Genomic DNA, 24,183 nt, shown 5'->3' with positions numbered 1-24,183 from the left:
GCTATTTCAGCATAATGACTCACAGTTTCCTTCTTGCATCTACTTTCCGAATATAGATGCAAATACATAAGTAACAAATAAGAAGCAATAATACTGCTGTTCAGTGCTTAAAATAGCCTTTTCTTTCACCAGTTAATTTTAAATCAACACACGGATCTAGACATGGTACTCACAGACATAACGTATGATTTTATTAATGGATATTCAAAGTTGCTGTGTAACTAAACCACAAGAATTTATACAGAATGACAGTTATATGATCTGTGTTTTATATGAAGGGTTTGTACAAAAAATCCACTTTTATGTGCTAAAGAAATCCATAATTTATTACCTTATGTTTTTGTTCTGAGAATTAACATGACAAAAGCCTTTTCTCAGAACTGATTCTTTAGAATAACATTGCTTTGTTAGAAAGTATAAAGCTATTCTTTTCATAGAATGTAATTATAAAATATTTTATTAAAAAATGTTAACTGTTTCAGATACTTAAAAATATCTATATATATATATCTAAAGCTGCCATAGATATTCAAAACATACTAAGTATATTTTTAAGCAAACATATGAGAGAGATTTGAAATCATAGTTCCAAGCTGCAACGCAATTCGCATAGGAAGGAAGGAACTTAGCTTTGTAGTCTCTAAAACTATAGCATATATATTTATATACCAAAAAGACAGTTTCCAATTTTTACAGAGAAGCATGACTTAGTGTCAACAGTAAGTTCTTCAATACGATATTAAGATCAGTTTCTAATAAGACTAAGATATCAATAATGTTCGGAATAATTTTCTAAATATAAAAAGTCAAACTGATATAATAGATAACACATGCTGAAAAAAGATCCAAGAAATGTACTAACCTCTGGTTGCTATGGTGAACACAGGAAGAAGCAGAAACTCAAAACAGCATGCATAAGTACTTTTCAAAAAGTATTTGAATACAGAACAAAAAGATGTGATTCAAATATGCGACATGAGACATTAAACTGATTTAAAATAATGTATGTGAAATTAAAGAATAACAATACAAAGACAGAAGTATATACTGAAAAACTACTGAGTAGTACAGAGCCACAGATATTTAGATGACCATGACTATTTCTATGAGAAAACAACAGTGCCAAACATAATTCCAGGTCTTCGTTAGGTTTTTGTTAGGTAAATAATCTTGCTGACTACTTACACAGTCCTACATTTGAGCTGCTTACATAAAATTTGAGGTGTATTACACTGATATGACATAATCATTAGTGTTCCATTTACTTTGAACTCCTTATGGTCTAAAGTGACAAAGTATTTCACTACGTTATTTTAGAATTTAATTTAAATGATCTAAGACATTAAATGATTGAGCAGATTTTGAAAAATATTACATTCAATAAAATGAACCATTTTAGGCTAAAGTAACGGAACTTTTATGTTTACGTACTGGTTTTAGATCAAACAGCAATAGTTACACTGTTAGCCTATCCATTCTTACAAGTAAATGTAATAACTTCTTAGTAAAAGATTGTGATTTAAGCTAAAATTTAGAAAACAGATTAACAATAGAAGTTATATTTAATACTTTGAATTTAGTAACTATTTAAGTACTGAGAGTACTTACAAGTACTCCAGCACACAGAATGTGGATTCATAAAGGATCAACTTAGCTTCAGGAAATTACTTTTTTTCTAGTACGTACTCAAATTAGTGGGTAGAGAAAAGCATGAACCCAAGTCAAATTTAAAAGCAAAAAGGTCAGTTTTGCCCTAATTTCACAGATAGACAAATAGATATCAGTAGATATTTCGTGTATCTACTTCCCTAAAAGAAAGCTATATTCCACCTTAATTAAATTACACTACTTTGCACTATGATAGATTCCACATAGACTGGAGAAAGCAGACTGTCTGCGGTGGGAACACACTAAGTGTATAGCTATTGTCTCATAAGCAGCTTATAGACTTAGTCTTGAATGTCCAAGAAAGAGAGGAATAAATTTTCTCTCTGAAACCCAGATTCACATCTATCTATAGTCTTCTAATAAAAATCTCTATGAGGAAGCTTGATCTGGCATATGAAGCTTAATATATAAGCAACAATCACACTATAGGTGAGCTCACAACTGCAGAAGAGAACATTACACTTCATAAAACTGCCAGAATAGTCGCTGAGAAAAAGTTGAGAAAAACAGAACATTTGCTAGTTGAAGGCAGCCTTAATATCTCTTCCAAAATGCCAGCAAACAGCGAATAACAAACTAATCACTTTTTCAGTGTAACAAACAAATTTTAATGAACTTAAAACTTCCAGAGGACAACACTGGAGTACCTGTAGGATAAATACGTTGTACAGCTCTATGACTAAGCCAGTGTCAATCAAGGTCATGCAAATCCCAAGTGGATAAAGTTGCCATATTTAATAAATAAAGACAAGCATTTCGCCAACAGACTTAACATTGACTAGTGAATAAAAGAACACAGTTCTCATTCTGTACATTGTTCTAGATAAGAATAAAGAACCAACCACCCTCTACAGATCATTTTTATAGCTCCTCAACAAGTAGCTTTGTATGTTTAGCAGTGGGAATCCATTAACCATAGAGAACACTGGGCCTTCATTCACACACTGCATATCAGAAGTTACTTTCTAAAAACTGCTTGCAGACTTCAGTCTAAACACTAACAATTAGTTTCTGAGATATTCCCTAAGCTGATGAAATCACTCATTCATTTTTTTTAATAGGATTATTTTTTTCTAATTTTTCTCCTGAATTTCAATTCTGTTTTTTGATTATTAGGTCCTTAGAAATTACATTTAGAAGCATTTTGGTGTCTGAAACATAAACCAGGATTTCCACTGTCTTAAGAATATACCAACATTACAGTGACCAAAAGACTCATTTAAAAAAGAAAGAACGAAGAATGAAATGAGATACTATTGAAAAGAAACCCTGACACCTGAAATTAATCCTGATCACAAACTACAGTGTGCTGACATCAAAACAGAACGCAGCAGCAAAAATTAAAACAATTCCTACAAGTATTCACACATGAAGATGACAGCAAGGAGCAACACAAAAGGAACAAGTGGAAAGTCAAAATGTAGACCTTTATTCAAATGTAAAGGTAAATCACTTATCAAAATACACAAGAAGTTCAGAAAAATAAGAGCAATAAACTTCTTGGATTCTTGCTTGTTTTTTTGGTAACTAGTATGAAACCATTTTCAGATCTAATACTTATTTATAATTAGTACCACTTAAGTATACTTCATAACTAGTTAGTAATTTAAAATTACATACTAGCTAAAAGTAATAATTATCACTTTAATGACTATTTAGGTAGTCTTTGGGAGCCTGGGAGTATAACTTTATTTTTAATAAAATTATTTTACAGCGTTTAACAAACAATGTTAAGATCCACTCCAGAGTACACTGTCCTTCAAAACTGAGAACAAGTCAGTGATCTAAGGTACAGAATGAATTCCAGATTTGATGTTTTACACCTTAAGCACATGCCACAGCTTCCACATCTAACATAATCACTATTAATATGCTCTTGACTCATGGTTTTGTGGAATTGCTCAGATGTAAGTCATCTGTTTTGCATAAGCAAAACAGCCTCAAAGACTTGAAAAGACTTTTTGCTACCTTGGTAGCAAAAGATTGGAAGGTAATTCTGTCACAGAAACCTGATTTCCTATCTTGACCTCCTTAGTACCCCTGATGTGCTGAAAAGTATGGTCAAACACCTTTGAATAACAACTATTTTTAAAGTTACATGCAAGTTCATACAGTTTAAACTGGCTTAGACTTTGAACATCAGAAATGAAAATCAGTTTTTGCTAGAATCTCTTCTAAATAATTTCAACTTACTTCTAAAGTGTGTCATTAAACATTGTTAGAAGGCTAATAAGCAACAGAAAAGAAATATCCTAGAAGGTAAGAGAAAGACAGTTGTTATTTTGTGTTTGTTTGGCTTTTCTTTTTCTTGGAGGTGGCGAGTGTTAAACATATCAGAAAAGATAGGTATTGCTATGAACCTTTCATAGGCCAAGAGATCTGACTGACCTATACTCAAACTGAAAACAACTGGATTTACAAACATATTCCAGTTCAGGAAGTTTCTACTTAATGCAGTATAGTTTACATCAAATTGTAAGATCAATCCAGCTACATTTAAAGGTTGCACAGTCCATTATCAGTGGTTGAAATAGGATATTAGGAATACTTAATTAGGTTTTAGAAGTTTCAATGCCCTGTGTGTCAAACAAAAGATTACACTATTATAGGATATACTGTCTAAGCACATGAGTTATGCTTTCAGAATCTGCATGCTCATCATATTAAACTCTCAGTCTCAAGCCACAAGAAGATTGCAAGTAAAGGTAAATGGAGCATACCTTCATTTAGATTATATGCCTTAAAATACCCTGTAATAAGCCAATTATTCAAGGCTGTTCAGAAGACTGCCCATTTTAGCTATTGATTTTGGAGAGGCCTAATATAGGAAGAAAAAAAACAACACTAATGAAAAGAACTGAGAAAAGCATACAAAATGAGTCACCGACCATTTATTTAATTTTATGAAATTACAGAATGACTATTAAAGTTCTGCTTCTCTTGAAGAAAGTCTTGAAAGAGAAGAAAATGAACAAAGCAAAAAAAGGAAGCAAGCGCCATCTAGTAACTGTAGCTGCAATTTTAATTCATCTTAAGATCAGTAAAATGCAAAATGCAACAGGTAAAATTTCTGTATATATTATTTCCTAATATATTCATTATGGTGTCTACCATATGAGGAAATCACATCAAATACCTGTAGACAGCACGTTATTCAGATATCAAATTATTTTCTTTTCTTTGAGAAAGAGGGACACTCATGTAATCACTTGTTTAGCAATGCTCTGTACATCACAGTTAAAGCTTCTCACTGTTAAAAGATTTATTATATACTGAAAAAAGTATTTTTCAATAGTAATCCCTAAAGGAGATAAGACATTACAACTCCCCTGACTGATTTTAATATATTTATGAATGTGTATGTGTATTTAAACATAACAGGGAGCGGGAGTATTAGGGTGATAAGGTTAACTACAGAAAATGACAAATCTGTTCTTTACGTTATTTAAAAAAAAAAAAGGAAAAAAAAATGGAAAAGTAACATCTAGTGTTCTTGGTGCTGCTCCCATCCAGAAACTAGTGCTTTCTTCTCCAGTGAAATCAGTGTCACAAATTGGTTATATACCAAAAGCAGTGAAAGCTGCTTGATTTTCTCTGATATTCTCCAGTACCAGAATGAGATACTAAAACAAAACACATGTATTTCAAAGGAAGCTTACCCTAGGATTATTGTCATAAACGTACAGACTGATTTTGTGCAGACAGTTCTTGCTTCATTCTGTCTTTTTCCAGAAATCTATGTTGTTATTTTGTAATCTAAACAACTCATAATTTTTCTACCTTTTTTTCCACTTATATCCAGAAATACAAAACTACATGGTAAAAAAGCTTCCAAGAAACTTAACTGGTCTTCACAACTGCATTTGCACTGTACTCTAGATCACTTGCTTCATATTTTAGAGCAGATTTTTCATGATTACTGATAACGTCACAGATATGAGCAAAAGATGGAGCCACGAGCAGGGCTTCTAGGAAAGTTGAAAGTAAATTTAATAACAAATACTACTGAAAATACCATAGGTACAATAAGGAAACACTATCAAACGACAGCCATTCAAAATAAAAATCAATTTTCTTACGCTTATTCAAAACAGTTAAAGCACCATAAAACCCACAAAACAAGGGAAATTAATTTTAATCATACTCAGTGCCAAGAAATGAGCACTAAAATGTAATAAGAACAGTAGTTCCCAGCAATGAAATCTGAAATAAATTCTGAAATCTGAAATAAAGTCCATGTGCATGCACACTAAATGTGTGTAAATCAACTTTTTCCTGAGAATTGAAGAGCATATCAGAATATGCAACACACTTTTCAAGAGCATGATGGTGATCTGATCTTAGAACAGTATTTAGCAACTTGTACATTAAAACGTGTATCTTGGGTTGCAAGATAGAGCTCACTCGTATCACTGAATACATAAACTTACAAGAAATACTGACCTTGCTTTTACAAAAAATTCTGCAGTCTTCTAGTTGAAAACATGTCCATATATCTTCCAATTACAAAACCATGTTTCATGAGCAACATTACAGAAGTACAACAGATTTATTTCCAAAGTTTGTATTTGTTAAGAGCTTTACCTTATCTTTCACCAAATCAGTCAAATAGTCAGTAATACAGATCATTTACTGTACTGTGATACACTCTTGTGGTACATTAAGGAATGAAGTGATCATCCAGTCATAACTGGATAAAGAGATCTGAAGAACTGAAGACTGAAAAAACATGCACTGCAAACACACTTTAAGCTACAGCATCTCAGAGTGCTATACTAAAAAGCAAATGAGAAAGAACTGTAGCGTTCGTTCTTACAAAAACACTGGTATATCTCCTGCACTATTCCATGGAGGATAAATGACAGTGATGACCAAGCTGCAAGTTAATTCTCATCTTCCTTGGCTAGTGAACACATAAATATCACACCATATTATAAACCTAAGTGCAACTTCACTGCAAATTCTAATCTCTTAAGTTGAAAAAACCAAACATAATACTGCATGAAAAATGAGTAATAGAAAATGCAACATTCCTACCAAAGCTAGCACATCAGACAAATATCGTGAATACAGTTTTAGGTTAAATATTAAAACTTTCCAATTAGCAAATACATTTAAATTTATACCCAGAAAACTTCCCGTTCCTTCAGTAATTCATGCAACAAAACACTTTAACATTAAAGCTTACTGAACTCTTCAGTTTTTTGAGACTGATAATAATGTAGCTTCTGTATTAATAGATTTTGAGTAGTCAGTCTAGTATGCAAATTCAGTTACATTTACATAGAAGAATATTTTTTACTCTACAAATGATAGTACACAAGTCACTCCAAAAGTAATGCCTCCTATTAGTTTCCATGGAAACTACAACAGATACAAGAAGCACAATAACACTATTTGATACAGCAAATTCTCAGCTACAAAACACTCTTTTTCAACATAGTCACCACAATTAGCTATGCAGTCTTGCCAGTGATGAACAAGAGCCAGCATGGTGCACTTGTAAGAAAATGTACCAGTGAAGGTGGCCCAGTGGCAACTGTTGTCACTGCTGAAACACACCACCCACAACCTCACTATGCTCACATCCACTGCCTCCATAAATGTTCAGTAAGCATAGATGAATAGATGAATGCTGATAGGTGCATTTTTCTCCACATGGAGGAATTCAATGACACACTTTTGCTTCATAGAAGCTTCCATGTCAGACACTCTTTTGTCAGACCACGTCTCTGCTGTCATCTGTCACACAGCAACAAAATGTATCGGAATACTGTGGAACAGTTCAAGTTCTACTGCCGTACCATCACCACCTGCCTCTGCCATTGTGGGCCAACATAATAAAATAGAAGGCATTACTTTTAATGCAACCCTCATATTTCTTTATTATATGGACATATATCTTTGCATTAGCCTCCTCTACTCTACTCTCATCAGACCCTACTTGAAGTAGTGCATTCAGCTGTGGGGCCCCAAACATAAAAAGGACATGGATCTGCTGGAGTGGGTACTGAGAAGGGCCACAAAGATGATCAGAGGGCTGATGCACCTCTCCTGGAAAGATAAGCCAAGAGAGCTGAGGTTCAGTCTGGGAAAGAGAAAGCTCCAGGGAGACCTTTTAGCAGTCTTCCAGCACCTAAAGGGCACTTACAGGAGAGATATAGCAGGATTCTCTACCAGGAGGTGAAGTGATGGGACAAGGAGTAATGGTTTTAAGCTAAAAAAGCATAAATTTAGATTAGATATTAGGAGGGCTCCCCAGAAAAGTTGTGGATGCCCCATCTCTGGAAGTGTTCAAGGCCAGTTTGGATGGGGCTTTGAGAAACCTGGTCTAGAGGAAGGCGTCCCTGCCCATGTCAGGGAAGCTGGAACTAGATGGTCTTTAAGGTCCCTTCCAACCAAAACTATTCTTTGTCCTATGAAATGCTGGAAAATAAGAGAGAAAAAGTAAATTCACTTTACATCATTTTTAGTCCTTTTTGTAGCCACCATATTAACATCTCACAAGGCAGTAATCCTAACCCTAACCCCACAGCTTTATAGCCTTCTGCATGAGGCCTGGCTCCACCCTGTGCCCTGCTGCCATGCCATGATGGCAGCTCTTTCCCACCGAGTGGCCCCGCACGGCCTTGGGCATGCTCCCCTCATTCAGCAACTGCCAAAACGCTGGTGTGCAATCAACATTGTCTCAAACAGTGTATGCATTCTGAGACTCAGTTGATAGCAGTGAATGTATTCTGCTTTCCCACTTTTCAGGTATGACCAAGTCCAGTCTTTCATTCATCACTGCCGGTTCTGTTCTACAGAGCCTTAAAAGAACAATTTACTTCATACCAGCAGATTACTGCTGATAGTAAACTTTCTCGCTCAGGTTCCTTGCAGTTAGGATTATCTAAACTCATTTGATTTTAGTTTTATCCATCTGGGTTTCTTTCTTTTCAGAGCAGCATTACAGTTCTGTTGAATTCTGCTTGCCAAGAACTCTCTTGCCATGTGCAACTGAGCCTCGAATCCCAGTTTCTCTTCATGCATCCCAGTTGCATCTACCTGTCATTTTATCAGCTTTGATAGCAGCTTTCATTGAAGTAATCTTGCTGAACACATGGGCGCTTCTCCAACTTTCCAGTGTTTCAGATAAATAACCAAATACTTTGAGATATGTTGAAATGCCAGTAGCAAAAAACAGAATCCTGCTGCGTATCTATCAAGTACATTGCACCCAGATTTTAAGCCACACAAAGCATTACTCTGCATGATCAAGGAACTGCAAAGGCAGGCAGTCACCCTACCTTGTTACCCTTGTCAGTTATACTTACACACTTACAATTTTAGGAACAGTCATTTCTATTTTAAAGGACAAGTCAGACTGCACAGAAGGAAACATTTAGTCTTTATAACTGTTAAACTGAGTGATAGAGCAGAGAAGGTTTCTAAATTTCATTACTGAGGTGCTGTTAGAGGCAAGTAAGGTTGGTACAGAAGCACTATCTTGTCAGCTAATATTTAAAAAGAAAAGCAGTGCCCCACTAAGTTGTAAAAATAGGAGAAGTGGGGAAGCAAAGCCATAAAACAGAAATACAAAGCTGTTAATAACTACAGAAGAGTATGTCGTCTGCTTTTCTTAATTGAAATGAAGATAGAAGCAGCAAACTGATCCAGAAGAATGTATCTAATAACACAACTACTGTTTTGTTATAAATATTTACCTATTATACCAATAATTGTTATTGCTTTTCCTCTGTTCATTCAGGAAGAAGGCTGGCTTGGGGGCATTTGTGCAAGAACTTCATTAACAGAAGAATGAAAAGAAATCTTTGTTTTTCACAACATCCAGTACTTACACTGATTTGCAAGAGGCAGAACACAGGCAGTTGTCACTGGTAGCTCATTTTTCTTTTGACAGACATACAACTGAATCTTTCACCTAAGTAGTTTAGTGGGTCAAGTAATCTCAAGTGTTTTCTTTTCACAAACTTCTGTGTGACAACCCAGATTAATAAATCATTGTATTACAGCCAAGTATCTGGGAAGCTTAATTAAAAAAAAAAAAAGACATGAAAATGCCCCATCTTGTTAGGACAGTTTTCAGAATGCTGTACTAGATTGTATCCTCTGTAAAATATATATTTGTAAAAACTTCAGTTTATCCTGAGTACAACCATTTCAGCTAAGATCTGAAGGTTATATAAGAACAGAGAGAGCTTAACAGAAATAAACATCTGCAAAGCATTTACAATATGTACATCCTTTATGGAGATGCTCGTTTCATAAAGATTATTAAAAGACTGAATTTACTGAAACTCTTTGAAGAGTCCAATAGGAAATTAACAAGGCAAGATATTTACAGACTAGAAGAATCTATTTAGAAGGAAGAAATTGTAATATAAAATGTAGATATGTAGATAAGAAGTCTACAATGTAAGCCTGTTTCTCAAATATTCATATAAACTGATCAACTTACTGTTCCTTATATAAAACCCCATGTGAATTAAGAAAAAAGCTATATACTAGAGAAGGTCAGATCATATTTACACAGAGCTAATAGATAAAAAAGAATATGTAATCTAAGTGGGAAAAAAAGGCCTGTAATCACTTTTTACATATAAATTAAAATTATGTTCCAGCATTACCAAATCAAATGTAAATAGAACAAAAGGTTGTACCAAATATACTGCCATATTCTATATGGCATACCAGTCTTTTCAAGAATTTTTTATACAGCTGCCTAATCAAAAGTCACTGCTCCATTAACAAATAATCTTCCTCTTTGTTTGTTTTTATCAACTATATTGCTCTTGAAATAAAATTTCTCTGACTTATGCCATTCACTGAGAAACTATATGTTTCTCAGAGGTAGTAATGTAGAGTTTCTATTACCTCTACATAGTCCCTTCCAACCCCAGCAATTCTGCGATAACAATTATATTAAAAGGTAATTAATCCATTCAGTACTGTATAATCAGCAGAAGTTATTAGGTAATATTGTTCTCAGTCTTAAAGGTTTGTAACAATGGGATTCTACAAGTAGAGCAGTTTGGAGCAACTCCAGCATGAGGACAGCGGGCTCTACCTAATACCTCAGGTTCTACACCTTATGCTGATTGGGCTATAGCTTATCAAATACAGCATAGATCTCATTTACTTTGTTGATTTGACCTTCTTGCTATCATTTATTCTATTCCATGGTTTAAAATGCTTGAGACTTAGGTGACACCACAGCAGTGTAGGCCTTGCTGTTTTTTCTTATATAGTATACGCAAACACACTTAGCACTAAGATGTAAGAAGAGCACCTTGAAAAATAATGCTGGCCCAAGAAAAACACATCTTCACCAATTTGTCCTAAAACTCCAGAACTGAATTCACTGCAGAACTCTACAAATTACAATAGATTACAAAAAAAATTTCTTGCACAGGCTTATTTTTTTCATTTTTAAAAGCCATTTACTAACACAAAGACTAAGAAGCTTCTTTGAATTTATGCAGAGGTAAAATCATCACCCAAATACATTTTAGAAGAAAATCTCAATATTAAAGGTGTCAGCATACAGTGAAAAGTCATCTTGGAACCAACCAAATATCACAAAACTCAGTTGAGATATTTCCAATAATTAATGGAAGCAAAATCAGTAAGCTTACCATCATATTTCAGAGAAATCTGGCAGAATTATAGGAAGGAGAAAAAAAATAAAATCAAAGAGAACTATATTGACCTTTTCAAGACAAGTGCCAACAGAGATAGCACTCCCAGAGAAGTGCTTTATTTTTGAATAATTAAGTCTGGCATGAGCTCTGGTGTGATGGGATCAGGCACTGCCATCTCCAGTAAGGTTAGGATGAAAATCTGTCCCAGTCAATAAAAAAATATGTACAAAGATCCTTCAGTCCTTCTCTCTAGAGTCTACTAGATCAGTTCCCTTTGATTTCTAGAAAAGAAAGAAGAATAAATTTATAATTTTCTCTGCCATCTCCTATTAACTGCAGCTATCTCCATATTGTAAAAAATAATGCAGTATTTAGGAGTGGTTTCTTGTATGTTTGATCTGCAATTTCAAATCCTCATTTGGACTTTTAACACATTAAACATAACCATTATTAAAAAAATGACTCTTGTAGGAAAAACTCCATCTATTAATAGCATACTTATAAACCTATCACACTAACTACACTGTTTAGATCATAAAACTACTACCCTTCTTACATTTTGCATACATAGAACAAATTGACATTTTGTATTTAGATACTCTCAAAAATGTTGTCCTTCTTGTTAGAGATTGCTTTCTTGTGTGCTCTATACACCTCCAAAATCTTATACTGACCTTCAGCAAATCACTTCAAACATCAGAAAGAAGACTAAGCAACATGTAGCTGATTCTGAGTTCAGTTATCCTGAAAATGTATCCTGCATGAAGCCTATGCACTGCTATCTCAGGACATTAATTGCACTGCTTTGTATCTGTTGTAGACTCCATGGAAATAAATAGGAGGCATTACTTCCAGAGCAACCTATGTATTTATTCACAGACATTCACCAATTTTTGTTATATCTTCTCCACACCCTTCAAAGTAGCCCCACAAACCAAGTGCCTTTCTTACCAGCATTTCATTACTTCTCTACTTTCTGCAAGTGACCAAACTGTGCACTTATACATAACACCTTATTTTAGCATTGTGAGTCTTAAACATACTATCTTGAAGCTACTCCAGGTAAACAACAGGCTCTTATATCCATGATTAAGGAGATTAAGAACTTAAGAAATGTCCCACTGATTAGTGATCCATCTAGCGCTCTACGATTGTCTGTGCAATGTGACACCATGCAAGCTTTACCACTACTTGTAATCCAACATTCTCCTGACTATCCAAAAAAAGGTGATGTTCCTTTTCCCACAAACACCAGCCTAGGAAGAACTAATGTTCTTTGAGCTTGATGAACTTCTGAACTTGTCTCCAAGTTGTCTCACCAGTTCCCTAGCTAACTTCCTGTTCTCAAATATTTAACTACACTTTACAATATTGGCTGAAGCATCCAATGAAAGAAATTCAGAATTCTAAAGAAGAATGTTAAGAATGTTCTGATTAAATTTATCTTCCTACACTTAATGACTTTTCTTGTTACTTTCATCAGGCCAAGTCTTTTAAACATCATCCTATTCCTTGTGATTGTGACCATTCTCTCCTCCTACTCCTACATCCAAAGTCCCGTGTACAACTCTAGACCATTCTGAGAACAGCTTTGTTTTGCTTTAGTTACAGAATACTGGAAACAGTCATTTATGGCATCCAAACATTTTACTTTCTCATAACGTCCTGATGAGTAATTGATGCAAGTCCATACATAGATAGTTAAATCTCCCACTTCACTGCCAAAAAATTTGCAGCTTCCTCAGCAATACATTCTCACCACAAACATTATCTGATCGTATGGCAATTACTACACTACAATATTATACTATTTGAAAGCATTTCCATTCACAAGGTTTTCATAGGGGATCCTCATCTGCCCGCCCCCAAGATTTTTCAGACTGCTACATTTCATATTATTTTTTATGCTAAATGCCACTCCCCTGTCTGTACATTTAAACATTTAAATAAGCTGGCAGTATATTAGTATCATACAACAGTGATTGTTCTCATGTCAAGCTTCCAACAAAACTAGGTAGGTCACTCTGAAAGTAATGCCTCCTATTTATTTCCATGGAAACTACAATAGATACAAAGAGCACAGCAACGCTACTTGATAAAACAAATCCTCAGCTACAAAATACTAGTTTTCAGCATAGCTACCACCAGTAGCTATGCATTTTCGTCAGTGATGAACAAGAGTCTGTGTCCAGTTCTGAGGTCCCCAGCACAAGGAGGACATCAAGCTGTTGGAGCAGGCCATGAAGATGATTAGATGGTTGGAACACCTCCTCTATGAGGACATGCTGAGAGAGTTGGGGCTTTTCAGCCTGGAGAAGAGAAGGGTCTGGGAGGACCTTATAGCGGCCTTCCAGTACCTGAAGAGGGCCTACATGAAAGCTGGGAGGGACTTTTTAGAAGGCATGTAGCGATAGGATGAGGGGAAATGCCTTTAAACTGGAAGAGGGTAGATTCAGACTAGATATTAGGAAGAAATTCTTTACTGTGAGGGTGCTGAGACACTGGAACAGGTTGCCCAATGAGGTTGTGGATGCCCCCTCTCTGGAAGCACTCAAGGCAAGGCCGGATGGGACTTTGAGCAACCTGAACTAGAGGGAGGTGTCCCTGCCTATAGCACGGCGGTTAGAACTAGATCATCTTAAAGGTCTCTTCCAACTCAAACCATTCTATGATTCTATGCACTTGTCAAGATCCGCACCAGAGAAGATGACCCACTGTCTCTGAAATGCACCACTTTTGATAATATCCACTGTTTGGTTCTCCACAAATATTCAGCAAGCACTGATGAATGTCAATGAGTATCATTTTTTCCACACTGAGGAATTCAGTTACACACCTTTGCTTCATATGAATTTCCATGTCAGTAGACATTTTGTCATATGCCATTTTATCAGACTGCTCTTCTGCTGTCATCTGTTGCACAGCAACAAAATGTAATGGAACACTGGTGGGAAGATTCAACCTCTACTGCTATATCACCAACATCTGCCTCTGACGTTGTGGGCCAACAGTATAAAATAGGCATTACTTTCAGAGAAGTCTTAGTATAAAGGGGTTGTCATTTGATACAACTTTTGTTTGTTCATCTTAACATTTTAGGCTTTAGATAATTCAGAAGTATATATAAGGTTTACTCTTGCTCCGTTGCTCAGTTTTTAACATATCAGTCAGCTTTAAGTCATCTATTTGGTTTAATGTATTCAAAGAATTATAGTGATTACTTTGATACCATTGTTGCCAGAAAGACTTTTCACAGATTTTCTTTATTGATCTGCAACCATGAGTATAAATCTGATAAATCTTAAATACTAGATATTTATTATTTCTTTCTCTTTCAAATCTCAGGCTATCCCTCATACCATATGGTTCTTTTTGCCTTTTAAAAAGAAGAATTACGAGAATACCAAAGAAGATACATGCAAGAATTCACATTTAATTTATTTTCAATTCCTTTTTCTGATTTCTCAGTTGTTGTTTTTTTTTTCCACTGTCAATTTGATTTTTTTTCCCTTTGCTTTTTTACAGCCAGAGAGGTCAGGGACCATTCCTTACTTCCACACTGATGTCTCTAAGGCAGTAATTTCACTCCCTACTTTTATTCTTTTAGCTGCTGACATAAAACTAATGTTTTGAAGGTTCCAGGAGCTGTTAAGATTCTTGGGGCATCTCAGAATAAACTCAGAATAAGCATGCTTTCTTGCAAATATACGTATGTTTTTCAGTCATTAATTTAATCTTTTCTCAAGTATTCATATTTAAAATACTTGATCCACATGCTAATAAGTATTTCATGACTCTGGTCCTGTATGGATTCTGTGTCCTCACACATTCCCTATGTAACAGAAAAGCTGTGTGGCTTTACATATTAAAAGAGTTGGCTTGCTATTTTGACCTTACCTACTTCTTTCATATGTATAATCTTATATTTCTTTAAGACTGCAAATTCAGTTTGAGTTCCGAAAAAGAGCTCTCTGATAAATAAAATACACTTTGTTTTTCATAGCTTGCTACAAGAACAGAATCAGCAACTGCTGCTTTGCTACTTCTCATTGTTCACGCTTAAATATGTAATTTTTGTAACACGTTGCTTTCACAGAATGACTTAATTTCTGGAAAGTGACAAAAATGACAGCTATCCCCTTACAACAAATAAACGAGGGAAAAATATGCAATTCCACCCATAGCTTTGAGTTATTATAAATTATTATTAACAAGTGACACAGTGAAAACATTTCCTTCAATAAGTTACTAAGTCTGTAGTCAGCAGGTCCAAGAAGTGATTATTTCACTCTACTCCCCCTTCTCTCCCAGGGAGAAGTATCTGGAGCACTTGTTCAGTTTTGCACTCACCACTTCAAGAAAAACACAGATATACTGGAATGAGTACAGTGGAAGGCCACCATGATGATGAGAGGGCTGAAACATATGATGAAGAGAAAAGGCTGAGAGCTGTGATTGTTAGTTTTCAGAAAAGATGGAATTCTTACTACTGTCTCCAACCATCTAACAGGAGTCTACACTAAGAAGTAAGCAGATTCTTCTCAGAGGTATATTATTAACAAGAACCACCAGACAAAGGTTTCAACAACAAACACTGCAACAAGATGTTATGAAAAAAAATTCACCACAGTGGTGATAAACACTCCAAAAAGAACTCAGCTGGACAAAGCCTCAGGCAACATGAATTACGCTGACTCTACTTTAAGAAGATAGTTGGACCAGCTGGATTCAGACTTCCAAACTACAAAATTCCACGATTTGAGAATGTCTTTGACTCTCTTGACATCCACAAACAAAAGTGTTTTTTGCCCCATGTACAATCTTTGCTCCATGTTGCTACTCAATATTTTCGCAAGTTAGAAGCTAGACCCTTCCTTTACTTTTTTACACTTGCAGTAATGTTTCTTTCAGGACTCCACAACATCTTCACTTATTTCAACTGCTTCAATATCCATTCAGAATCAACATCATTTATAACTTTTATACAAATATTTGCTATAGCTTCATATCTTTTTTATATTACTGTTGTGGATGCCCCATCCCTGGAGGTGTTCAAGGCCAGGCTGGATGGGGCCCTGGGCAGCCTTATACAGTGGGTGGCAAAGAGTGGCAAGAGGTTGGAACTGAATGGGCTTTAAGGTCTCGTCCAACCCAAGCCTTTCCATGATTCTGTGATTATTCTGTATTCCTTTTCAATGCAGAAATTCTTCAATGGATTTTGTACATGGATCAACAATGAAATATTTTGGGTACATCATCTGTTAAAAAGTTGTAACTGAACATTTGAGTACTTCGATCTGATTTTACTTAATCAGAATAAAATTTATTTAAAGCAGCATTGAACATTCTGGTCCCTTCTTACATAATGACTTCAATGTAAAGAACGCATAAGCAGATGCTTCAGCAGAAACCAGTTCACTCTTCACATGCCATCAGCTAGATACAGAATCATTTTCAACTTGTCCTTTTGGTTTCAGAGACAAAGCTTTAGAAATAGTCAAGGACTGCTTCCAAATTGAATATAGTGAATAGTTTGCTGACTCTACATTATAAAGCATGGTTATAAACCTCTTCAAGACTGAGAGGTGGAGAAAAATGCAGGTCCCCAATTTTTTGACAAGTTTTGTTATGGAAGTTATGTATGAGCTACAGAGAAGCATCCCTTCTTTCTACAGCCAAGAAAATAAAAGTAGTTACTGTAATACTATCTGAAGTAGGATTCATGTTGTAAGAGATTCTGAGATGCCCAGTGCTGCCTACTTAAGAGTTCAAGCCTTCATGCAAATTTTTGTGAATCACTTATTTGAACAAAGCTGAAATTCAGTTGCACATCATCCTTTAGATATCTACCTAATGTTCTAAATATAATCTTTAGTCTCCTTTTGCTTTGGAAAAAAAAAAAAAAAAGATGACAATACACATTATTCAAGTGAAAGATTTCAAAAAGTAAAAAAACAGAGTTTAAAAAAGTTTTTAAAAAAGTATTAAGCAGTAAACACCATCTCTAAAAAAATGTACATTCATCCCTGGAGACTTTTTATCCATCATTTATTACACTATTTGGTGTAACAGTATATTTCAGTCATTTTTTTCAGCTGTAGATCCAATAATTCTTTTCTACTAGGTTTTGCCAAAACAGTGTATTCAGCCTTTTCAGTTAAACTTTTAAAGGATGTAATCTTGTTAACTGTAATGTTCTTGCTGTCTGTGGAGATTCACAATCCTCCTCTGAGCCTTTAACGTTTGGTCCAAACATCATCCATTCACCCAAATTTTATTATTTAATTACATGGGAAACAGTACTTCCTCCAGTGGCTTTTAAACCTTCCAACTTATTAATTCAAAGAATATTCTTGGGAATTCTCTTAACATTATAAAAGCACCACAATTATCTTTAGACTTATTCTAATAGTCTAAGAATCTACTGTCTATGAGGTTTTTTTGCCTTTTTATCTTTGCACAACAATTTTAATATTATTAACGTTAATAAATAGCAACTCAACTCATTAGAAATACCTTAAGCATCAAAAGCCTGCTCTGACAAAAGCTCAGCAAAACAAACAAGCAAACAAAACAAACAAAAACCGGGGGGTTTCTAAGATAACATTATGCATTATATTAAATAAAAATATCACAATGAAAAATGTGAAAGAAACTAAAAATTTAACAATGTTTTTTCAATTTGAAAACGAACTAATTATTTGTGCTCCTTTACCTGCCCCAAAGTACTCTGACACTAATCAAGGAGCATTTAAAAAGTGTCAAGAAGTAACAATAAGCATTTTACATACTGGATAAATAACATTGTAATAACTAGTAAAACAAATTACTTCCAGAAAGGGAGAAAAGACAAAAAATACTTGCAGAGCTTCCTCTTCCACAGGCTTTGAAAGCTAAAGAAACTAAGCAAAACGTCAAGGGACATCAAGGTCACTACAGGTTTGTGAGAAGTAAAGAACTTCATTAAAAAACTTTTGTCTTTCAACCAAAACACATCAATTAATGTACGCACTCTGAGAGTAAACATATCACCTTTTCGGGTCACTGTATTTTATTAAGGTATTCTGGCAAAACTTTATAAAGAATTTTTCAAATGTCTGTATCATCAGGAAACATTTCTCACTTTTTTGATGAGTTTTTCCTTACTAGTCACACATTCTTTTGCCACCCTTAAAGTAAAATATTTGAATGTTGCTGCTTTAAGCAGTCTGGGATTTTCAAACTTATTTAATCACACACTCCACTTTAGAAACATATTGTTAATGTATAGAACAGTATATGTTTAACAGTGTATACTGCTATTTAAGACCCAGTTATCTAAAAGATAACTCCAAAAGCTGAAAACTGTAGTTATCAATTCCTTACCCCTCTTTTGACAACAAAACGTAAGTTCCAATTTGCAAAGCATGTCAGCATCCTCATACTTGTCCTCTTCTGCCTTAACCCAAAAACAGGTTTCTGTCATTTCCTGAGGCCTGATCTTTAAGAGATAAAAACAAAATTGAATTAATTGTTTTTATACTATGGAAAGACTATCCTTCATGGATTCCAAAACTAATGAAATACTTAAGAGCTCCATAAAGCACAAAGTTTTCACATATACCCTAATTTTAGAATTGTTACAATGTTTCTGATTCAATATAACACATAGAGCAAGTGCTTTTGGAGAAACAATATGAAGCAATACTGACAACATATTCTGTTACTCAAGGTCTATATATAGCAAACTGTCTTTGGTGTAGATTATTAAACTTGGGTAAACTTGGGTCTCTGAACACAGCTGGTTATTTTAAATAACACTATTTTAAATAACAGCTGGTTATATTAAATACCTTATTTTTTAAACAACAGCTTTGATAGCCTCACAAAACTCTGAAAGTTTTTATTGTCGTCTAACTAGTTACATTTTCTAAAATTCAGTATATTGATAGTCCTGGCATACTTCATCCTGTCACAAGAGAGAGGAAAGAACTAGACAGAACATCTATTTGCAATTGATAAATTTTCTAAGTACACTTACACTGGGGACAAGCACTTGCAATGACTCTCCCACAGAATGACAGAGGCGAAACACTTGTCTGAAAACTATATAGCTAACAGTACAGTGCAGTGACTGATACAGTGTAAACAGTCTGCTAAAAGACAAGGCACACCAGGATCCAGAAAGCATGCTGGTATCGAGGTTCTATTACTCCAGCCCAGAACTAACTTTTCCAGACATTTGTCCAGATGCTTCATGAGTCAACGGAACACAAATTTCAGGAAACAGAAAAAAATAAAGGCAAAAAGTATGCATATCTAACATAAATTTAGTGGATTTAACTATAATGTCTTAGGTTCCTAATATTTTCCTAATACATCTATTTACTCTAACCTCTGTGTGAGATTTTACAGCAGGTACTTGTCATTCAGTATTACCTTAGACCAGTTGAGTCTTTTCATGGTAACCTCTGGTCTGAATTCTTTTTTAGGCTTCAGTCCAAATGGCAAAGTACATGAAGGTGGAGACCACTGTGCCCCAGGTAGGCCTGGTGGAGGTGGTGGTGGTGGAGGAGCACCAATTCCTGCAGGAATTCCCAAGCCATTCGAAAGAAGTGGAGGAGGAGGGGGAGGCGGTGGTGGTGGTGGGATTGCTCCATTAGAAGGCAGTGGTGGAGGAGGAGGAGGCAACTGTTGTGGTTCTGCAGCTTCCCGTGGAATGACAGATGCATCTCCACATGTTGGTGGTAGAAATCCAGGGGGCAAGGAGCCATACTGATAAGGAAAACATTCAGTTTCATTTTTACTAATATTTTATATATTTTACTATATATTTTTACTAACCAAATGCCATCACAGTTATAGTTCACAAATTAAATTCAGCAAGACAGCATGACATTTTCTGTGCGTAGGACAATCAAATATGAATTATAATAAAGCCAACATGCTTTTCATTTCATAATTGTCTCAATTTTTTTTGAAAGAGACACCAGACAAGGCCAAAAATCACGAACTGAAATTCTATACCCCCTCATCACATTTCACTGATCATGACCTAAGAAGTGTGTAATACATAGCTTGACAAAATTCTATCTAGACTATCACTTTAACTCAAATTTAAAAACAGCATCCTAGTTTCTAGCATTCTTCCTTATCTGACAGATTACAGAGAACTATTCCTAAAATTTAATTGCAGAATATGACAAAGTTAGAAATTCTGTTGAAAATTTTCTAATACAGGAGCATTTCCATTCTGCAGGTTTGAAGGCAGAAAGAAAAAGCTCCTTCCAAAAAATATGGCTGGCTTACCTCTGCAGACATATAAAACTGGAAGCCATTCTTTTTGTTAAAGTAGGAAACATTACTTTACTGAAGGTGGACAGAAGAAGTAGAAACAGCACAAGATTATTCAGTACTTACTGAAGCAGTTTTGACAACTGTAACAACAATTTGTAAGCTAGCACACCTACTTAGTATTCAATACAGTGAGGACATCTGTACTGTATGGAGATGGGCTTTTCCTTTTAGCGTTTCATTAAAAAAAAAAATCTTTTTTTTGTGCTATGTGAAGAAATTCTATCCTAGGCCTTTAAGCATTATTAAAGAGGTTACTGACAAAAAGAACAAAAGAATAAATATTATCTATCTACTGGTCATAATGCTAATCAACTTCTTTTAACTTATCTTTATGAACTGGCACTGTCCATTTTAGTTTTCAAACTTAGAGGGAAATACAATAAGCAAAGACCAAACTATTTTTAAAAAAGAAATAGCTAAATATCAATAAATATAATTAAATAAATGCAGGACAGTGTTGTTTTCAAATGCTCAAAAGAAGCATTCTTTACACTGACACAGACATTGAAAAATTAAGTCCTAAAAGATGAAAGAAATTGAATACTAAAAAGGTCCAAATACTAAAAAAGTGTAAAAGAGGAACAAGATCAGGAGAAAGACAGTTGTAACAGGTAGATGCCATATGGAAACCAAAGATTCCTCTTAGGATGGACATAAGAGTAATAGTACTAAATTGAATGAATCAATTACTTGATACTTATGAAGCGTTCCAAATAACATTAACAGTGAGATAGCTCTTGGTATGATAGTCTGTGAGTGTAAGCATAAATTATGCTCACTGTTTGCATGGTGTAAAAAAAAAGCTGTATTTTATCCAGTGAACAATAGAAATGGTAAAATGTAGAAGATAAAACCTCCTTCACTTACACATGCACAAAAAATAATATTTAGGTATGTTTTCAAAAAATACACATAAAACTACTTTCTTAATTAATGATACACAGCTCATTGTTTTTTTTTAAAGCAATAAGTATACAAGTATAATTACTTTTTGAAAGCCTATTTAACTTCAGTATTAACAGTGAATTCTGACCAGAAACCTGAATCAAAATGACATTTTCAACAGACCAAAGCACAGCTGAACAAATTTTACTCACTAAAAAAATTAAACAAGATCAGAACCATAAAAAAGCTTTATGATGAAAGCATATATTTCAACATCTTTCTATATGTGTGTCTTCTCAATGTTATCTTTCTTTAGCCATTTTTAGATTGAGCCTCACTCCTAAAAATAAGACATAGAAAAGTCACTTGCTCACATAGTTTCCTTAGGTAGATTTTAGAGTTGAAGTAGTTAAAAGTTAAGCATCACTCAAAAAGTCTGCACTACTTCTCTCCATCACATTTTGAAACACCTATATGTGCTTGAAATTTGAGAAATTATCAGCAAATTTTCTTATCTAGCCACAGGTTATTTCTTTCACTGCTGGATATCCATGGTAAGGTTTCAGAAAAGCAAACTGCACAATGAATAATTTCCTGTGGAGGGATAAAGATCACAGTGATGAATGCTAATCTAAAAGCATAGGACTTATTACCCTATGTGGTTAATTACTTTGGAAATATATGACACTGAAAGTAAAACCCAAATGAAACGTAAGAAACTAGTTTAATTAACAGAACTCAGGCACAAAAAGGATCAACTGGGATCTCACATAGCTCATTTAGGTCACACTACAGTTCTTTCTATAAAACAGAAATAAAGGAAGCTAACAGCCAATAATAATCAATAACAGGATTCCTTGAATTATCCTCAATTGCCCTATCAGAATCTGCAAGATCGAAATGAAATCTGTTTCAAAAACAACACTTCGTACATTCACGAAACTGTCCTGTACCTGAGATTTAAAAGCTTGTAATTCTGCTTCTAGTTCATTGATTCTTTCTTCTTTTTTTTGCAGTAGGGCCTGGGTCTCTTGATGAGCTAAAAAATTTTTTTCAAACTAAGGAAAAAAAAAGAAAGGAAGAGAGAAAAAACAATTTTAATAATAGTCAGGTCCACTTACTTTCTAGGATTCTCACTTCTCCTTTTGTGTTTCGTAACACAAAAAATAAAAAAATAAAAAATGGTAAAGAATGGTAAGACAGAATCTGTAAATATAAACAAGACAACTCTTATTCTCACTCTGTTCATCTTTTTGAAAAATAGATAGCTATTCAAATAAATCTTTCAGTTGATCTGGGGGAGATGTGTACCTTACAATAAATAGTAGAAAGACTCAGTTAAGGTAACTATTTTACAACACTTCTGTACTTCTCAGTCCACAAGAAATACTCAAATTCCCACTTCAACATAAGTAATAATAGTAGCTTGAAGTTAAAATCTATGCCACTTTCAATTACATAACTCATGAATCTATTATGTAATTTCCTATATCCACCTTACGATCTTAACTTAACATTATTACGCACCTCTCTGGAAATTTCAGAAGCCCTCTCTTCGCTTTCTTCTAATTTTGCTTTATCTACACAAATATCTGAAAAAATAAGCAAATACACACTGGCAAATATGCATGGAAAACAAGATTCTTAACCACAGTACAACTCTGTGTTTTGAAATGCAGAAAAAAAGTACGATACTGTGAACATTTTCCAGCATGAGACTTACCTACTAAGTGGCTGAAATTTATATCTAATCTTTTACGATATGTGAAATCTGGGTCTGTTCCACTTCGATGTAACACTATCTGGGACACGCACTCTTCAATTAATTTGAAATACTGTGGACTAAAGACAAAGGCATATTTATTTATTAACATATATTTAAAATCTTGCTTCTGAATATAGTAATGTCAAAAGATTTGGGCTGACTCATTTCCACAGAAGGATAGATGCAAAACCCAAAACCTTCCAAGGACAAATACATTTGGCAGTTTATTACACCAGAACAGTTACACAAAGCCTGAAAAAGCAGCACACATAAACATGAAGTATTTCTGTATCATATAATCTGCAACTCTTTTCATATGGAACTACAAATAGGCAGGACTCCTTCCTGCTTCCTAACAACAGAGAGAAGGCTCTTCCTTCAGCTGATTCCTTCTGCTTCTTTGACTTTTTAAACTATGGATGCACTGAGGGGCTGCTTCATTAAAATGAAAGAAAAACACATTGTTCTAAAATGTCAACTGGCATCACATCTGGGCCACCTGACCAGAACATGCAAGTTGTCAATTAAAAATGATTTCGGTGGAAGAGGTCTAGCACAGATGCAGCGAAGTCAGGCAAGCACCCTTAACTTAACTAGTTGAGATCTATGCACAAAGTACACTTCTGAGCATTGTGTATTTGTCTTTTGACTCAAATACATGACACAATTACAACTGATTATTAATCACGTCAGTAGCATTAAGAGATCTGTCCTGATCACTCATAATTGCAAGAAACAAGCTTCAGATCTCAATAAAACCAGTATTCTCTATTTATATATGGAGTTAGGTCCTAAGCAGAAGAGGGAAAAACATATAGACAACATTGTTACTCAAAGCTGATACTTTTGAACATGAATTCACCAAGCGGTAATTACGAACTGCAT

General features: G+C 34.7%; 1 protein-coding gene across 3 annotated transcripts in view; it reads right to left on the bottom strand.

Moving 5' to 3' along the window:
• The window catches only part of DIAPH3 (diaphanous related formin 3), a 233,725-nt gene that overhangs the window by 155,800 nt on the left and 53,742 nt on the right, over nt 1-24,183 (bottom strand). For all 3 annotated transcript variants that reach the window (XM_021417820.1, XM_021417802.1, XM_021417810.1), the window contains 5 exons: nt 23,257-23,375; nt 23,061-23,125; nt 22,487-22,591; nt 19,731-20,066; nt 18,678-18,792 (listed from right to left, as the gene is read on the bottom strand). In XM_021417820.1, the coding sequence (XP_021273495.1) occupies nt 18,678-18,792; nt 19,731-20,066; nt 22,487-22,591; nt 23,061-23,125; nt 23,257-23,375 (740 nt within the window). The remainder of the gene's footprint in view (nt 1-18,677; nt 18,793-19,730; nt 20,067-22,486; nt 22,592-23,060; nt 23,126-23,256; nt 23,376-24,183) is intronic.

The sequence above is a fragment of the Numida meleagris genome, chromosome 1, assembly GCF_002078875.1.
Source record: "Numida meleagris isolate 19003 breed g44 Domestic line chromosome 1, NumMel1.0, whole genome shotgun sequence".
NCBI classification, from domain to species: domain Eukaryota; kingdom Metazoa; phylum Chordata; class Aves; order Galliformes; family Numididae; genus Numida; species Numida meleagris.
This window is presented reverse-complemented; position numbering and strand designations above follow the sequence as displayed.